Below are 20,676 nucleotides of genomic sequence, written 5' to 3'. Positions count from 1 at the left end.
TAATTGGCCGGCGGGTTTCCGAGTAGGGTGGGCGGAGCCTATTGCCGGCGGCTATCGCGTCATTGACGCGATCGCCGCACAGCCACCGCTGATGCCGCACCCGCCGATGGGCGTATTGTGGTCGTTTGGGCCCGGACTTTGCCGCCGCCCATCGGCTGGGGGCGGTCCTCAAGTGGTTGTTATTTTTTTTTTTTAACAAGGGGGGCAATCAGTTTTTCACACAGGGCCATGTAGGTTTTCAGGTTTTTTTCTCACTAAATGATAAAAGCCATCATTTAAAACTGCATTTTGTGTTCAATTATGTAATCTTTGACTAATAGTTAACGGTTTTTGATGAGCAGAAACATTTTAAGTGTGACAAACCTGCAAAAGGAAGGGGGCAAATAGTTTTTCACACCACTGTATACACACACGCGCGCACACATACATACATACATATGCACGCACACATACATACATATGCGCACACACACCTACTGTGACTGGAAGTTAACTTTGAATTTATTCTCACTTTTCTGCAGGAAAGAGGCGATATGACCGCAAACAGAGTGGTTATGGTGGGCAGACCAAGCCAATTTTCCGTAAAAAGGTTAGTTTTCTTCTTAAAGCTGAAAACATTGCCATGTACTATGAGAACAAATTCTTTACCTCATTTCCTCCGTTTGAGTACCTCAGATCTTAAAGGAATACTTAAGTCAAAATAAAAAAATGATTTTTACTTACCTGAGGCATCCCTCCGCCCCCTGAAGCTGTATGGTGCCCTCGCAGCCTGGCTCCGATCCTCCTGTCCCCGCCAGTGGCTACTTCCGGGTGCGGCGACAGCCGCTGACAGGCTGGGAATGTGAGTGATTCTCCGCGTTCCCAGCCGCTATATCACCCTCTATGCTGCTATAGCGTATAACATATATGCTATAGCAGCATAGAGGGTGATGTAGCGGCTGGGAAGGCGGAGAATCACATTCTCAGCCTGTCAGCGGCTGTCGCCAAACCCGGAAGTAGCTGCCGGCGGGGACAGGAGGATCGGAGCCAGGCTGCGGTTGCACCATACAGCTTCAGGGGGCTGAGGGATGCCCCAGGTAAGTAAAAAAATCATTTTTTTTTATTTTGACTTAAGTATTCCTTTAAAGGAGTTGTCAGGCAAAAATGAAGAAAATAAGGGCAGTAGTTCTGCGCCTGCGCAGTCCGCTCCGGCCCACATGGCGGTGATTGACAGCGCCGATCGCGCAGTACAGAGCAACCTCCAGGTCGCTCTGACGTCATCGCCGGGGACCGGGTCGGAGCTCTGGCGAACGGCTGCCGGGAGAGCTGCGGTGAGGGACGTGCTGGGAGCTTGGGGCTGGAGGAAGCCCCCGGTAAGTAGCGCTTATTTTCTTCATTTTTGCCTGACAACTCCTTTAAGCAGGCTGTACACACATTGATGCTTAGTTCAAAAATCTGCTGGAAATCTATAGCAAAGCATGTCAATTGATTTTTGTTAACAATTGACCAAAAGTATCGACCAGGTGTAAAATCTCAATTGCTTGCTAGAGGGAGAGGGGAGGTGGTGAACCGTAGCATTTGTACTGCATCAGGTTGATTCTTAAACACTTTACTGAAACTTTGCAGGGAGGCCATTATGTATATATAATAGGCTATAGTACTATATTGGCTAGGCCTATTTTTAACATTAAGACTCAAGCAACCAAGAAAGCACACTTAATCGGCATCAACCAATTTTCGTTGGTGTAGGATAACTGAGACTTTACTGTAAAATTTGGGAAATCATAAAATGGTCAATAAAACCACAAAGTGATAGTATACACCCTCTGTATAAATCACTTGTAAGGCCACATCTGCAGTATGGGATAGGTCATTGACTTTTTAGAGCAGGTACAAAGACAAGCAACTAAATTTAATCAGGGATTGAAGGTCTCCCTTACCAAGAAAGACTGGACAAACTAGGCTTATTCAGCTTGGAAAAAGAGGTGACCTTATGAACATGTATAAATACAAGGGCAACACACAAGCTTGACATGCTAGTAGTTTGCCCCTAAGCATTATACGAAAGGCAAGGAAAAGTGATTCGTGTATGGAAGAAAAAGATTTTGGAAGTTTTAAGAAAGGGGGGTACTAGCGTCTTGAGCCATCCAGGACCTCTTGGCTGGAAAAATGTACATTGTTTATTGTATCCTGTGACCAGCAGTTTTTAACTTACTCCACTGGAGGGTGGAGATTGTAACAAGAGGAATACCCTACCCCAGGCAATCTGACCTCAGGCTGATATGTGGCCATTTTATCTAAATATACCATAACACTTTGGATATCCAACATATGATATAAAAACCAACGTTTTAGACTCCTCATCATGCACTGAAATTATAGATATCAAACATGCTTGATTTAACACCTTCCCTGTTAAGAGAATTGGCATCTCAAACTGAGAACCAGTTAGACGCATCATTCCCCCTTCGCAAGATGTATCGCTTTTGGCGTATTATACACTGTGAATTAGGAATGACTGCGCAAAAGCGGATCCGCAATATTCAGCAAATGACACCACGTGGTATTATATATATATATATGAGTCCCCCCCCCCAACCCTGTCCTCAAGGCCCACCAACAGTACATGTTTTGCAGAAAACCACAAACATTCACAGGTGAGGTAATTAGTGTTGCAGCAAACCTGATTAACCACCAATGCAGATTTCTACAAAACATGTACTGTTGGTGGGCCTTGAGGACAGGGTTGGAGAACACTGATCTATATCAAAGCTTAAAGGACACTGGTTTTGGGCTTCCTTAAGGACAGGCCTGTGGAATGTCTTGTCATTTTATAGTTTTACTATAGGTGGGCTGTTTTGGCTTGGCGATTAGTGTCCCTTTTTGAAGTAGGAATAAGGAATGTAACCTTTGGGTGCATTTAGTGCATGTGAATCAGTCACAGGCTTAATGCGCAAGTACTGAAAGGGGTTCTTAACAGTAAGATTTGTTAAAATATGGAATATCTTATCACAAAAGTAGTTATGGCCAATTTGTATTTAAAGGACACCTAAATTAAGAGGAACATGGAGGCTGACTTATTTCCTTTTAAACAATGCATATATTTCTGGCTGTCCTGATGATCCTCTGCCTCTAAAGGTCCGTACACACGCCGGACTGGAGGCAACGACTGGTCCGTCATCGCCTCCCGCTGGGTGGGCGTTCCAACGACAGTCCGGCGTGTGTACGCACTGTCGGCGGACTGATGCGGCTGCTTCCGAGCGATCCGCCATCTCATTGCTATTTTGCAGTTAATAATTAACTACTCATTTTTCGATAGTCCTGGAAGGTCTTGTTTATAATATGGACATAAGTGGCCTTTTTCTGAAGTCTAGTCTTCTGGGGCTATGCAAACAAAGAATTACGCTGTAACAATCAGGGATGTGGAGTTTGTACAAAAATCCACCGTCTGACGACTCGGGTAAGGATTCCACCGACTTCTCAACTCCATGTATGTAACATGAAATGCATCTCTTGGGGGGGCGTGTCTGCTGCTTAGACAAGCTGGACGCATAACTCCAGAGCTCCGTGATTCCCAGCAATTAAAAGCTACTAGAAAGCATTCCAATCCTCACCCCCCTACTCTCCAGATGCCGGAGGAACAGATGGAACAGGAGACATCCTTCAAGAGGAAGATGGGGAAGCCGAAGCTGCAAAAAATCCCTGAGATGTTTGGAGGGAGACAGGCCAGAACAACAGGCAAAGATGGCGCAGGCTCCAGCGTGCCCACAGCCCTCCCTCTGCAACATTCTGAGAAACATTCCTCTGCACAAGATGACTCATCACTTCTACAAGCAGTCCCCGGGGGTGAGTCATCCTCCAACACAGCCTCTCTCAGCCCAGTCAAATCACAACAGAAGATATCCCCAGCAGAAGATCAGGTAGGAACTGCAGCCATCACTGCACCTCACATGCCAGCAGCTATACTGTCTCAGTCTCTCCCCCCACAAGCTGCATTAGCAGCCTTTCCTGTCACAGATCAAAACCCCACACAGGCTTACATGAAAGAGCTGATTCTCACACTAAAAGCCTCCATGTCTTCAGAGTTTAATGCAGTCACTAATCACTTAGAGCAATCAGTAAGCCTGCTGGGTGACAGGATTGCAGATGTGGAAACGAATGTGATTCTATTGAACACTGAACATAAGATGGTAGACTGTATGGAAGACACACAGAGTGAGATAGCCTGGCTGAAAGCAAAAGCAGCTGACCTAGAAGACAGGAACCGCAGGTCTAACTTGAAGTTTAGAGGCATTGATGAATCGATCTCACAGCCACAGCTTAAGCAATACGTGCAGACCATAATACGTACTGTCTTTCCACAATGCACAGAGCTAGAGATGGCAATAGAACGCATCCACAGGCTCCCCAAACCCTCCTTCCTGCCTGAAAATATACAGAGAGATGTAATCTGTAAATTTCTCTTCTATCCCACAAAAGAAGCTCTCCTCCAATATCTGAAACAGAATGGAGCACTTCCTGAGCCATACAAAGGTATCAGTCTGTTTGCTGACCTCTCTCAGGCCACACTAACCAAACACAAGTCTCTTTTGCCAGTAACCAAAGCCTTACGTGATCATAACATACCCTACAACTGGGGCTTCCCCATCAAGCTAATTATCAAAAAGGCAGGTACCCAATACATCGTATCGAATGTCGCAGAAGGCGCCAAACTGCTAGCGTCCTGGAATATAAAACTAGCAGAAATCGCAACCAGACCTAGGAAACCCGCCCAATCAACAAAAATCCAGCAGGATTGGAAACTAGTATCGTGAAGGGATTCACGAGCCACCACACTAAATCTCTCTTCTAAATGAAGACAAGCTTTCTCCCACTGAGGATAATACCTCACACTCACCCCTCGTTTGGGGCAGCGCCTGGTAGCCTGACTTACTGGTTTATTTTACCTGTTTTGTTATTGCAGTTGCATAGCCAATTTTCAGCACCCATGCTCAGCCTCAACACTCGACAGACCTGCTTCCCCCCCCCCCCTCTCTACCTCCTTCGAGTCAAAATAGACCTCTATGGCCACCCAGTGACCTTACCAGCTCACCTCAAACATCAATGTCACACACATTTTCTTTCACTCTTCTCATCACAATGCTTATCTGCACATCATTTAACGTGAAAGGCTTAAATATCCCGGTCAAAAGGCACTCCTTGTGGAAGGAAGCATCTCGTTTAAAATCGGACATCTTGTTCATTCAAGAGACCCATTTCCAAGAAGGGAAAGCCCCCATCTTCCACAATAATGGCTTTCCACAAATCTATTGCAGTAATAATCCCAAAAAGTGTGGAGTCCTAATAGCTTTCCACAAAGATCTAGATGTAAAAGTCACCAGCCAGGAGAAAGTCTCACAAGGCAGATACATTCTTCTCAATTGCATAATTAATGGATCCTCCTACACTCTCCTTAACCTTTATGTCCCGAATCAAGGTCAGATGAAATTTCTACGTCAACTTCTCTCCAGAATAACTAACTCAAAACCTCTGGGCCTTATCATAGGAGGGGACTTTAACTGTATATATGATAACAAGATGGACTCTTCCAGCAAACAAAAATCCTCGCCGCAGTTGGCAAAATTATTAAACAAATTAGATCTATACGACCCCTGGAGAGCTACCCATGGAAATGAAAAAGACTTTACCTTCTTTTCCCAAGTTCACAAGTCTTACTCGAGAATTGACTTCTTCCTCACTGACAGATACTCCCTACAGAAGATTAAAGATGCAAAGATCCACAGCATTACATGGTCAGACCATGCCCCGGTCTCCATCACCATCACTGGCCCAAATTTAAGAAATGCGAGACCCCCCTGGAGACTAAATATTTCTCTATCTTCAGAGGAGAACAAACAAATAATTGCTGATCAGATTAATGAATACTTTAAACTGAATTCTGGGGAGGAAGTTGGAGAGGCTACAATTTGGTTAGCCCATAAAGCAGTTTTAAGAGGCTGTCTAATTAAAATAGGAGCCCGAACCAAAAAAATCAAACAACAAGAAGTCAACGACATTCTAAAAGCCATCCAGTCCGTGGAACTTACACATAAGCAAGACCCCTCCCTAACTACTGCCCGATCCCTATTTGATCTAAGACAAAAGTTAAAGATAGTATTAACAGAGGAATACGACTTCAATCTAGCTAGACTCAGACTTAACCACTACCACCAGAATAACAAAGCCAGCCCGCTGCTGGCCAAAATCATTAAAAACAAACAATCTAAAGCAAAAATTCCCAAACTTATACACCCATTCACAAAAATCCCCTTAACCAACCCACAAGATATTGCTGACGCCTTTAGTGACTTTTACAAAGCCCTTTATAACCTAAAGGATGATAAAGCTACACCCCAACCGACACCGGCACTGATCAAAGACTTCCTGTCACTAATTAAGCTACCTAAAATATCAGAAGAACAACAATCCATCTTAAATGGGAAGATAACGGTCTCGGAGGTCTTAAACACCATCCTTAAATCCAAACCCAATAAGGCCCCGGGCCCGGATGGCTTTCCAAATGAATACTATAAAACTTTCGCCCATATATTTTCCCCCAAATTAGCCTCCCTATTTAACTCCTTCCAATCGTCAGGACAGATCCCCCCTGAGTACACCAAAGCCATAATCAGTCATCCCCAAACCGGGCAAAGATCAAACCAGTCCCTCCAACTTCCGACCCATTTCATTATTGAACTGCGACCTCAAGTTTTATGCGAAGATCCTAGCCAATAGGCTATTTAACATTTTACCTACGGTTATTGCTTTGGATCAAGTGGGTTTTACGGGGGGACGCCAAGCTTCGGATGGAACCAGAAGAATCATTAATATACTTCACTCCTTGGATTTGTGTCGAAGGCCTTCTCTGCTTCTGGCTTTGGATGCAGAGAAGGCCTTTGACCGAGTCCATTGGGACTTCCTGGGTGAAGTTCTTCTAAAATTTGGAATTCAAGGCTCCTTCCACCAAGCTACCATGGCCCTCTATAAAACTCCATCGGCATCAGTAAACGTCTCTGGCTTCATATCCAAACAATTTGCTATATCTAATGGCACCAGACAGGGCTGTCCCCTATCTCCCTTAATATTTGTGCTAATAATGGAGACCCTGGCAGAAGCTATTCGCTCGAATCCAAAGATAACAGGAGTCCAGATAGGCCAAATGTCCCCGAAAATCAGTCTCTTTGCAGACGATGTCCTCCTATCAATCACCAACCCAATAGAATCGCTAAGGCATATCTCCAACACCCTAAATGACTTCTCCAAAGTATCCCTATATAAAGTTAATGAAACTAAATCTTCTCTCTTAGGTATTAACATATCCAGAACATTAAAAGAAAAAATAACACGGGAATTCCCCTTCCCCTGGGCCAAAAAAAGCATTTCTTACTTAGGAATACAAATACCGTCCACTACAAAGGAGCTTTATGAAGTAAATTTCCCACCTCTATTATCAGTAATTCAAACAGAACTGTCAAAACTGACCCCTACGGATCTATCCATATCCGGGAAAATAGCGACATACAAAATTGCAATATTCCCAAAGATGTTATATTACTTCAGAACTCTCCCAGTACCCCTTCCCGCACAGTTCTTCCAAAAATTAAATAATAATTAATCAATACCTATGGAAAGGCAAAAAACACAGGCTTGCATTTAAAATTCTAACTGCGAACCCCTCAGAAGGAGGCTTTGGGCTCCCCAACCCCCTCCTATATCATCATGCCTCAATTTTAGACATGTCCCAATTTTGGGCCAAAAACTCTCAAGATAAATACTGGGCACAGTTGGAAAAATCCCTAATCAAAGAAGATCCAATTGACTTACTATATTTAACATGGGCCAACCTACCACCATATAAAACCTCACACCCAATCATCCACCAAACCTTAACCTCATGGGAACTCTTCAAAAGTCTCTCCCCATTAGATCTCAATACGGTGAAATCCCCCCTTCCCATGTCAGCAATAAAGTCACATATTCCTTTGATTAATCTCAATAGCTGGATAAGAGCAGGTATCAATAATATTGAAGACATAATGACTGGGGAAAGACTGGAACCTTTTGAATTCCTGAAGTGGAAGTACAAATTATCAGACAAGGACTACTTCACATACCTCCAACTTAACCATTTATTAACCTCTCACACTCTATCCAACGAATCATTGCCTCAAGCAGTATGGGACTTTTTGTTTAAACCCAAATCCTCACCCAAAGGGGGGATATCTTTTTGGTACAATCTATTAAACACCCCAACACACTCTTCCATCCTGAAATATCTTAAAATATGGGAATACGACCTAAAAGAAGCGATCCCTATAACAGACCTCAAAAGAGCACTAAGCAATCTAAAAAAATACTCTAAATGTGTCACCCACACAGAAACCACAAAAAAAAATACTATGCAAATGGTATCTTACACCCAGAATCCTAGCCAAGATGTCCCCACAACACTCCCCAAATTGTTGGAGAGAGTGTTCACAAACGGGCACACTTTCCCATGTACTATGGGATTGCCCCAAACTCCCCACATACTGGTCAGCCATCTTCAAAATAATATCCTCCATCACCAAAACACAAGTACTCCCCTCACCAACCCTAGCTTTATTTCTTCTCAACATAGATAATTTTCAGCCACATCTCAGATTAGGAATAACGCACATCCTATGTGCAGCTAGACATCTACTCCTGACGAACTGGAACACAATTGACACACCTTCCATCACTCAGGTAGTCCACCTAACAGAATATAACCTCAGAATGGAATACCTGTTAAGATCCAGAGACAATCAAAATGTATGGCAACACACATGGTCCTTTGACTGGAACTTAAACCCATAAGGTCACCCTCTAACAATATGTAACTACACAGTTAATACTAGAATTCCCTTCCACAGAATAGGCTGGTCACAAGGGCAGTCATGGAGATCCTAAACTAATGATAACCCCCCCCCCCCCCCCCCCAATCTCCTTTCCGCTTGACTTAGCAGGTCCTACTATCAAGCCAGACTAGATCTACTTGAACCTCTTCAAGTCTGAGATCTAGCTCTAGACCTCTGTAAATTCATTGACTATTCGGCACGGGCTGTAATCCTCGGCCCTACGCATCTATTAAGGCACTATGCACTCTCTACTAGTTGTGTTGATATTAGTTTGGCATATTCCCACTTTACGTGGGTGATTGTGGTTTCTTTATAAATATATTAAAATTAGAGCTTCAAGTACTAACTCAGTTGAAGGTGCTTATTCCACCTGATTTAGAACTGTTCTATAATACATTATTTCTGAGTTGCTATACAGTAAATAGCTGTTTTGCTCTCCAATTCATTGTTCAACTAAAGAATTATTGAAAATGAATGATACTCATTACCTTTATTTTGGATTTGTAAACTGTGAAAAAATTTCAATAAAAATCAATTGAAAAAAAAAAAAAAAGAAATGCATCTCTTAACTGCCAACACTTAGGAATTTTAAAAGACAACTGAAGTAGGAGGGATATGGAGGCTGCCATATTTATTCCCTTTTAAACAATACCAGCTACCTGAATATCCAGTGTCCTTGGTAAGAGTACTTGTAGAAGGTACAGATTCAAACAAAGAACATCGATCAGGCCCTAGGCAATGTAACTGTGGAACATGTAAGAGTTATGTGCAGTTACTCTGCAGGGGAATGAGGCGATTCTTCCTCTATTACACATTCTTCAGGTACAATCTGAACCAGGTTTATGGGTGATGGACAACACCTCTGTGTTCAGTGTGCACAACATTCTCAGTGGATTCCCTGCAGCTCTGTAGGAGTGCATATGTAGAGTATAGTACTACTGAGTAACAAAGTAAACCTGAGACAGATGAAAGTGGTTTTTTTATATACACACCTGGGGCGTCCTCCAGCCCCCTTCAGACTAATAAGTCCCTCACTGTCCTCCCCCCTCATCTTTTGCTATGGGTCCAGGTACTTGAGCCAGCCGGGCGTAATCCGCCGCCGGGAGCGTACTACACCTGTGCAGCACTATTGCACAGGTGCAGAATGCAACTGGCTGTTGGTGCGGCACGCGGCCGGACTGCGCTGACTGGCTGAATTACCGTGACTCATAGCAGAAGATCCAGGTGGCAGAGGAGGACAGCGAGGGACTGATTAGCCTGAAGGGGGCTGGAGGAAGCCCCAGGTATGTATAAAACTTTTATTTATTTTTTTTTTTTTTCTTCTTCCATCCATCTCAGGTACCCTTTAATTCATAGTCGTCAAACCAAATTTGAACAACATATAAAATTATTTGATTTCATGAGCCAATATAAAAAATAAATTTGCATAAACCAGCATCGGCGCAGAATTATTTCCATCTCATTGACCATCTCTATTCGTGACACTGCTGCACATCAGGCTTTATTCTTACAGCATAGATGTTGTTTAGTGTATGTATGTATGTATATATATATATGTATATGTGTATATATGTATATGTGTGTATATGTATATATATGTATGTATATATATATATATATGTATGTGTATATATATATATATATATATATATATATATATATATATATATATATATATATATATATATATATATATATATATATATAATGAGATTCCTGTGTATACATCATATATACAGTCACAATCAGATATGTATATCTGACTTTAAAAATATGGGGACTGCTTTATTGAAGTAGTACAAGTAACTATTTTTTGATTGGTTTATTTCATTTTTGTGGCTTAAGCAGAGCTATTACTGTATATATAAATTATTTATGAATATTATCTGAGAGAACATGTTATCATATTTTTATTTTACAGTTTAAATTCATTAGGAGTCGGTGCATTTTTTTTTTTTTCCTGACTCCAGGTACCCAAAAATTGCTTCGACTCCACAGCCCTGGTAACAATTAGCGCAAAAAAATGTACCTTGCATATAATGAATGCTACATGCAGCATTTTTTTGCCATTTTAGAGTGATTGCAAGGTATTTAAGCGCTCAAGAGTGAGTTTTTATGTTTATTGCTAAAAATAAAATCATAGCAGCAAAATGCTAGCGATAATTGCTAGCGTTTTGCGATCGTCGGTGTGAACGGGACCTAAATGCTGATACAAAGTTTGTGTTTGTACAGGCCAAGACGACAAAGAAGATTGTTCTTAGGTTAGAGTGTGTTGATTCAAACTGCCGCTCCAAGCGAATGTTGGCTATAAAGAGATGCAAGCACTTTGAACTTGGAGGAGACAAGAAGAGAAAGGTGAAATTTAAAAAAAATAAATAATAATAAAACACACACATTCACACACACATTCACTCACACATTCACTCACACATTCACTCACACATTCACTCACACATTCACTCACACATTCACTCACACACATACACACACACACTCACACACTCACACACAGAGACACATATAGACACAGATACACACATACATGCGCACGCGCGCACACACTCACACATTCACACATGCACACACATATACACATGCACACACATATGCACATGCACACACATATGCACATGCACACACATATGCACATGCACACACATATGCACATGCACACACATATGCACATGCACACACATATGCACATGCACACACATATGCACATGCACACGCATATGCACATGCACACGCACATGCACACGCATATGCACATGCATATGCACATGCATACGCACATGCACACGCACATGCACACGCATATGCATACGCACATGCACACGCATATGCATACGCACATGCACACGCATATGCACACGCATATGCACACGCATATGCACACGCATATGCACATGCACACGCATATGCACATGCACATGCACACGCACATGCACACGCATATGCACATGCACACGCATACGCATATGCACATGCACACACATATGCACACGCATATGCACACGCATATGCACACGCATATGCACATGCACACGCATATGCACATGCACACGCATATGCACATGCACACGCATATGCACATGCACACGCATATGCACATGCACACGCATATGCACATGCACACGCACATGCACACGCATATGCACACGCACACACACTTACATATACATATAAATATACAGTGGTGTGAAAAACTATTTGCCCCCTTCCTGATTTCTTATTATTTTGCATGTTTGTCACACTTAAATGTTTCTGCTCATCAAAAACCGTTAAAAAGAACCCAAGGTGTGTTTAAAGAATGTTATCTGCATACAGAGGCTGGATCTGCCTATACAGCCCAGCCTCTGTTGCTATCCCAAACCCCACTCAGGTCCCCCTGCACTCTGCAATCCCTCATAAATCACTGCCGTGCTGTGCGGCTGTGTTTACATCTATAGTGTCAGTCTCGGCTGCTCCCCGCCTCCTGCAGAACTCCAGTCCCTGCCCCCGTCCCTTCCCTCCAATCAGCAGGGAGGGAAGGGATGCAGGCGGGGACTGGAGTTCTGCAGGAGGCGGGGAGAGCAGCAGACTGACACTATAGAGATAAACACAGCCAGCTCTGACAAGCTGTTTGTCAGCAGCGTGGCTGTGATTTATGAGGGATTGCAGAGTGCAGGGGGACCTTAGGTGGGTTTGGGATAGCAGCAGAGGCTGGGCTGTATAGGCAGATCCAGCCTCTGTATGCAGATAATAATCTTCAAACCCACCTCGGGTTCTCTTTAACTATTAGTCAAAGATAACATAATTGAACACAAAATGCAGTTTTAAATGTTTTGGTACTTATCCGTTAGCCGGGCGCATCCGGCAGGTGGCGCTGTTGTTGCTAATTTCAATCACAAAACTGTGAATGTAAACGCCGGATGCGCCCGGCTAACTGAATGTAAACGCCGTAGGTGGCAACAATATGTATATTAAAGAAGAAAGTTAATTAAATGACAAATAAGCCGGTGGCAATGTGACAGATCAAGCCGCCGGCTTGCTTCGTGTCTCGCTCTCCTCCCCCCTTGCCCTCTTTCGTATAGAGCCCTGGGGAGGGGACTCGTGTCCCCCCAGAGTCGATCGTCGCAATAAAACAAGCAGGATTCCCTGCCGCGACGAACGACTCTGGGGGGACACGCAAGAGGGCTCTAAACGCGCATCCGGCGTTTACATTCAGTTTTGTGATTGAAATTAGCAACCGCAGCGCCACCTGCCGGATGCGCCCGGCTAACATATATATATATATTATGTGTGTGTGTTATATATATATATATATATATATATATATATATATATATATATATATATATATATATATATATAACACACACACACACACACACACACACACACACACACACACACACACACACACACACACACACACACACACACACACACACACACACACACACACACACACACACACACACACACACACACACACACACACACACACACACACACGTATGTATGTATGTATGTATATATATATATATATATATATATGTATGTATATATATATATGTATGTGTGTATGTGTGTGTGTGTGTGTGTGTGTGTGTGTGTGTGTGTGTGTGTGTGTGTGTGTATATATATGTATGTATGTATATATGTGTGTGTATGTATGTATGTGTGTGTGTGTGTGTGTATATATATATATATATATATATATATATATATATATATATATATATATATATATATATATATATATATATATATATATATATATATATATATATATATATATTTATTTATTTTATGTGTACAGTGGAGGAAATAATTATTTGACCCCCTCACTGATTTTGTAAGTTTGTCCAATGACAAAGAAATGAAAAGTCTCAGAACAGTATCATTTCAATGGTAGGTTTATTTTAACAGTGGCAGATAGCACATCTAAAGGAAAATCGAAAAAATAACCTTAAATAAAAGATAGCAACTGATTTGCATTTCATTGAGTGAAATAAGTTTTTGAACCCTCTAACAATAAAAGACTTAATACTTAGTGGGAAAACCCTTGTTTGCAAGCACAGAGGTCAAACGTTTCTTGTAATTGATGACCAAGTTTGCACACATTTTAGGAGGAATGTTGGTCCACTCCTCTTTGCAGATCATCTCTAAATCCCTAAGGTTTCGAGGCTGTCTCTGTGCAACTCTGAGCTTGAGCTCCCTCCATAGGTTTTCTATTGGATTAAGGTCCGAAGACTGACTAGGCCACTCCATGACCTTAATGTGCTTCTTCTTGAGCCACTCCTTTGTTGCCTTTGCTGTATGTTTTGGGTCATTGTCGTGCTGGAACACCCATCCACGACCCATTTTCAGTTTCCTGGCAGAGGGAAGGAGGTTGTCGTTCAGGATTTCACGATACATGGCTCCGTCCATTTTCCCGTTAATGCGATTAAGTTGTCCTGTGCCCTTAGCAGAAAAACACCCCCAAAGCAAAATGTTTCCACCCCCATGCTTGACGGTGGGGACGGTGTTTTGGGGGTCATAGGCAGCATTTTTCTTCCTCCAAACACAGCGAGTTGAGTTAATGCCAAAGACCTCTATTTTGGTCTCCTCAAACCACAGCACCTTCTCCCAGTCACTCACAGAATCATTCAGGTGTTCATTGGCAAACTTCAGACAGGCCTGCACATGTGCCTTCTTGAGCAGGGGGACCTTGCGAGCCCTGCAGGATTTTAATCCATTGCGGTGTAATGTGTTTCCAATGGTTTTCTTGGTGACTGTGGTCCCTGCTAATTTGAGGTCATTCACTAACTCCTCCCGTGTAGTTCTAGGATGCTTTTTCACCTTTCTCAGAACCATTGACACCCCACGAGGTGAGATCTTGCGTGGAGCCCCAGAGCGAGGTCGATTGATGGTCATTTTGTGCTCCTTCCATTTTCGAACAATCACACCAACAGTTGTCACCTTCTCTCCCAGCTTCTTGCTAATGGTTTTGTAGCCCATTCCAGCCTTTTGCAGGTCTACAATTTTTGTCTCTGACATCCTTGGACAGCTCTTTGGTCTTTCCCATGTTGGAGAGTTTGGAGTCTGCTTGATTGATTGATTCTGTGGACAGGTGTCTTTTATACAGGTGACTAGTTAAGACAGGTGTCATTAATGAGGGTGACTAATTGAGTAGAAGTGTCTAACCACTCTGTGGGAGCCAGAACTCTTAATGGTTGGTAGGGGTTCAAAAACTTATTTCACTCAATGAAATGCAAATCAGTTGCTATCTTTTTATTTAAGGTTATTTTTTTGATTTTCCTTGTGATGTGCTATCTGCCACTGTTAAAATAAACCTACCATTGAAATAATACTGTTCTGAGACTTTTCATTTCTTTGTCATTGGACAAACTTACAAAATCAGTGAGGGGTCAAATAATAATTTCCTCCACTGTATACACACATATATACATACACACGGAAATAGATTTTTGTTTTTTTTCAGTGTCATTTTCCGCTAACTTGTGACAAAAAATAAAATCCTCTATGAACTCACCGTACTACTAACGGAATACCTTGGGGTGTCTTCTTTCTAAAATGGGGTCACTTGTGGGGTTCCTATACTGTCCTGGCATTTTAGGGGCCCTAAACCGTGAGGAGTAGTCTTGAAACGAAATTTCTCAATGACCTGTGAAATCCTTAAGGTACTCATTGGACTTTGGGCCCCTTAGCGCAGTTAGGGTGCAAAAAAGTGCCACACATGTGGTATCGCCGTACTCAGGAGAGGTAGTATAATGTGTTTTGGGGGGTATTTTTACACATACCCATGCTGAGTGGGAGAAATCTCTCTGTAAATGGACAATTGTGTGTAAAAAAAAAAAAAAATGAAAATTGTCATTTACAGAGATATTTCTCCCACCCAGCATCAGTATGTGTAAAAATACACCCCAAAACACATTATACTACTTCTCCTGAGTACGGCAATACCACATGTGTGGCACTTTTTTGCAGCCTAACTGCGCTAAGGGGCCCAAAGTCCAATGAGCACCTTTAGGCTTTACAGGGGTGCTTACAAATTAGCACCCCCCAAAATGCAAGGACAGTAAACACACCCCACAAATGACCCCATTTTGGAAAGTAGACACTTCAAGGTAGTCAGAGAGGGGCATAGTGAGTCCGTGGCAGATTTAATTTTTTTTTTTTTTTTTTTGTCGCAAGTTAGAAGCAATGGAATTTTTTTTTTTTTTTTTTGTCATAAAGTGTCATTTTCCGCTTACTTGTGACAAAAAATATCTTCTATGAACTCAATATGCCTCTCAGTGAATACTTTAGGATGTCTTCTTTCCAAAATGGGGTCATTTGGGGGGTATTTATACTATCTTGGAATTTTAGCCCCTCATGAAACATGACAGGGGGTCATAGATGTTTGAAAATGGGAAAATTCACTTTTTGCACCATAGTTTGTAAACGCTATAACTTTTACCCAAACCAATAAATATACACTGAATGGGGTTTTTTTTATCAAAAACATGTTTGTCCACATTTTTGCGCTGCATGTATACAGAAATTTTACTTTATTTGAAAATGTCAGCACAGAAAGTTAAAAAAATCCATTTTTTTTGCCAAAATTCATGTCTTTTTTGATGAATCTAATAAGTAAAAATCGCAGCAGCAATCAATAGCACCAAAAGAAAGCTTTATTAGTGACAAGAAAAGGAGCCAAAATTCATTTAGGTGGTAGGTTGTATGACCGAGCAATAAACCGTGAAAGCAGCAGTGGTCTGAATGGAAAAAAAGTGCCTGGTCCTTAAGGGGGGGTAAAGCCCACGGTCATCAAGTGGTTAACGTGACCAGTTTTGCCCTTTTGGGGTCATCCAGCAATTCTGATTCTCTTCATCAATGGCTCCCAAGTGTTTATGCCAGTTGCCAAGAGTGAATTCTGCACTGCCCAATCAATTTATAGATAATCTAGAGCTGCAGTACTGAGCTCAAAATGCCTTTATCAAGCAGAAGTAGAGTGAAAATGCTGGAAATGTCCCAGTGATCAGATGGGAAATTTGCATCGTGTGTACCAGGCATTAGACTTCGCAAATGATCCAATTCCAACTGTTGTACACTAGTCTGAATGAGCCTGGGTAATGTGTTAAAGAAATCTAAAGAACATCTTATTGTCCAAATGATACAGTCCCATGGACCAGGATCCTTTAGGGGCTATGGGCTTTATTCACAAAACTTCTCATGCATGACTTACCGGTATTTTTCACGTAATTAATAAAAATAAACTTTTAGCACTTTTACAAGCAAAATAATTACTCAAAGTAATTTGTTCCTGATTAACTTTATTTCAATATTACTTTTCTTACCTAAGTATATTATATATTTTTTTACTCTTTGGGAGTTTAAACCTGTAATGCTGGGGATACACGGTACGTTTCTGTACCGTGTATCGACCAGCTGATCCGGCCCCCCGATTCTTGCCTGCGGACAATGGCAGGGAATCGAGCACTGGTATTGAAGCGGGGGCGAGCGGTAATCGATCCGCGGGGACGCGGCTGGGGTCGATCCGGCGGCTAATCGAGCCGCCGGTCGACCCGTGTATTCCATGCATAACATAGATAAGGTGAAAACAGGTAAAAAAGCTTTGTGAATTATGCACTAAATGTCTTGTAGTCCCCTTGCTGTATCTGGAATACTTTCAAAATGTTTCTGTGATTGCCTCACAGAGGGGTGCTTGTGGAAAATGTGCTACCATCTTTTGTAAAAATGTGTATGACAAATACGCTTTATGGAAATCAATTGCTGCCTTTGCCCTTGACTCTTTCTCATTATTACCAGTAAAGGTAATAAGAGAATCTCCAGTGATAAAGGCAGTGAAATGTAATGGCCATTATCATTACTTTTCTCAATGGACTGAACAAGGTGGTTCTATTATGGCTTTTTGTTGATGGAGACATTTTTGATTTATTACTTGCAACAAATCATGAAGTAAACCTCTGAGGGTCATAGACCACCAAAATATAAAGTTGTGCTAGTGTCCAATTTTTACTACTAAAGGACTGTAGAACTCTTATGTAGATATAAAACTTAAATATATGGGCTATCCCCATTCGGAGTCAATCAAGTTGCTTTGTTCACAAATATTGATGCTACTTTACTAATTTTGTTTCTCTGCTTTCTTCCAGGGACAAGTTATTCAATTCTAAGTTCCTGCATTATAAATCCTATTTGAAAACAACTTCCAGTAAACTATTGCTAAACTGCCTTGCACGAGTGTTTTGTGTTTCTTAATATTTTTTTTATTTTGTAAAACGCCACCACTGAATGAATGCATGAATAAATGGAACTTGCCTGAAAAAATGATTAATACAGTCATTGGCTTAATCTCACCTGACTGCTTTGGCGGTTGTTGGTGCAAGACATGTCTGACAAAAGGTACAAAGCCCAGCCTCCTTTAAGCGGATCCGAGATGAAAAACTGTTTCCCCTAAAGTAAGACCTCCCCTGAGAATAAGCTCTAGCAGGAATTCCTAGCATGCTTGAAATATAAGACATCCCCTGAATGTAAGCCCTAGCAGCAGCCCACATGACCCCAGCAAGTCACGCTCAATACAAAGCCTGGATACGGGAGAGCAGTAGTATAATGTAAATTCTACAGTCCTGCATATGTGTCAGGCAATTTGTATTTTTTTTTTTTTTTTTTTTTGAGCCAGCCCTCCTGATCTGTCGTGATAAGCATCAGCAGCACTTCACTTCACCCAGGACACACAGCTTATCCTATCATAGCTCTGGGGAGCCTGACAATTCTCTGCCTGCAAGAAATAAACTCTCATGCTGGGAATACACTGGTCGATTCTGGCGCTCGATTCTGCGCCCAATTGTTTTGCCCTCTTGATTCTCTTATCTTCCGCTCGTTTTTCTTATCCTTCAATGAGAAATTCGAGCGACAAAACGATCGAACGGTGATCGGACATTTTGGAATTTATCGTGCCATCTTAATGGCTCAAAATCGAGCCCTGTATTCCCAGCATCACCCACATGATCAGCAGAATCAATTTCTTGAGAGCCAATATCTGCAAACCACATGCTCTGTGCATGCTACTTGTGTTTCAGCCTGGCATGCAGTATATACATTTTGTATAGAAACACTACCAGCGTTTCCCTCCAAAATAAGACATCCTCTGAAAAGAAGCCCTAGCACATCTTCTGGAGCAAAAATTGAGTGTTATTTCTGGGGAAATGCGGTAACTACACCAAGTAACTTGTCTATTTATCATATCTAAAGTTTAGATAGTTTACACAGCAAATCTAACTGCAAATGGCTTTAACAGTATATGATGATTTCATCCTGTGATGCAGTGAGAGCAGCCATATTCTGTTAATCATTACACATGCAAGCTGCTCTGTTCTGCCCGCCTCTGAAATCTCCTTCAGGAAAAGCCTCCTCCCCAGACTGAGCTCCCATGAGCCCTTGCTGCATGGGACTCAGAATGTCTAGGCGCTGGAGGTGAGACTTGTTTACTTTATAGGGTATTAAAACAAACAAAGTATTTGGCTTGAGGAATGTCCTATAAACCAGTGGTTCCCAACCTTTTCCGGCCCGGGGAACACTTTCTGACCAAACTTTTCTCCGGGGAACGGTGGGGGGGGTGTTTGCGCGACCTAGTGGACAGTGCCGTGCGCAGCAGGCTATGGGGGGGGGGGGGGGGGGCTGGGGTGCGGCTGCATAGCTAGCATAGTTGCCCCAGTGTAGAAGGGAGTTTATTTGCCTCAGTATAGCTAGTATAGTGCCCCAGTATAGCCAGTATAATGCCCCCAGTATAGCCAGAATAGTGCCCCCAGTATAGCCAGAATAGTGCCCCCAGTATAGCCAGTATAGTGCCCCAGTATAGCCAGAATAGTGCCCCCAGTATAGTGCCCCAGTAGAGCCAGAATAGTGCCCCCAGTATAGCTAGTATAGTGCCCCAGTATGGGTAGGTGGTGCCCGTCCCCGCTGCTGTTATTACCTTAACAGCTGCCGCTCTCCCCTCTCCAGTGCATGTGTTTATTTAAGGCAAGCAGCGTATCTCCCGGCTGCTCTGTGATGCGACAGGAAGCAGGGCAGCGGCTTCCTGTAGCGGCGATGTGTATCGCCGTTACTATGGTAACGAGCCCTGATTCCTGCGCATCACAGAGCAGCCGGAAGATACGCTGCTTGCCTTAAATAAACACATGCGCTGGAGAGGGGAGAGCGGCCGCTGCTAAGGTAATAGCAGCGGCGGCCGCGGGGACGTGCGGGAGGGGGGGGGGGGGAAGAGGACGGCACACCAGGCAACATGCCGCGGCACACTGGTTGAAAAACGCTGCTATAAACTATATAGGAAGTGAACTATTATGCAATGAGTAAAAGTTTCTCAGATCTACATTAAATGCCCTTAACCCCGAGTTTTATGGTAAGGAGTGTATGCTGGGTATGCATTAGAGTGGGTGCACACTACAAGAGCTTTTCTAAGCACGTTGTGAATTTAACCACCCTGGCGTTCTGATTAAATCGCCAGGGTGGCTGCGGGAGGGTTTTTTTTAAATAAAAAAAAAAACTATTTCATACAGCCAACTGTGAAAGTTGGCTGCATGAAAGCCCACTAGAGGGCGCTCCGGAGGCGATCTTCCGATCGCCTCCGGCCCCCAGAATAAACAAGGAAGGCCGCAATGAGCGGCCTTCCTTGTTTTGCTTATATCGTCGCCATAGCGACGAGCGGAGTGACGTCAGCCGACGTCCTGACGTCAGCCGCCTCCGATCCAGCCCTTAGCGCTGGCCGGAACTTTTTGTTCCGGCTACG

The 20,676-nt window shown here is 42.7% G+C and overlaps 1 protein-coding gene across 1 annotated transcript in view; it reads left to right on the top strand.

Annotated features, from left to right (window-relative positions):
• Positions 1–18,122, top strand: part of LOC137527521 (large ribosomal subunit protein eL42) — a 65,920-nt gene extending 47,798 nt beyond the window's left edge. Inside the window, exons 3-5 of the mRNA XM_068248041.1 lie at positions 522–589; positions 11,130–11,252; positions 18,044–18,122. Coding sequence (XP_068104142.1) covers positions 522–589; positions 11,130–11,252; positions 18,044–18,064 — 212 coding nt within the window. The 3' untranslated portion in view covers positions 18,065–18,122. The remainder of the gene's footprint in view (positions 1–521; positions 590–11,129; positions 11,253–18,043) is intronic.
• Positions 18,123–20,676: the final 2,554 nt, after the last annotated feature.

Source organism: Hyperolius riggenbachi, chromosome 8 (assembly GCF_040937935.1).
Source record: "Hyperolius riggenbachi isolate aHypRig1 chromosome 8, aHypRig1.pri, whole genome shotgun sequence".
NCBI lineage: Eukaryota > Metazoa > Chordata > Amphibia > Anura > Hyperoliidae > Hyperolius > Hyperolius riggenbachi.
Note: the sequence above shows the minus strand (reverse complement) of the source record. Positions and strands in the feature narration are given on the sequence as shown.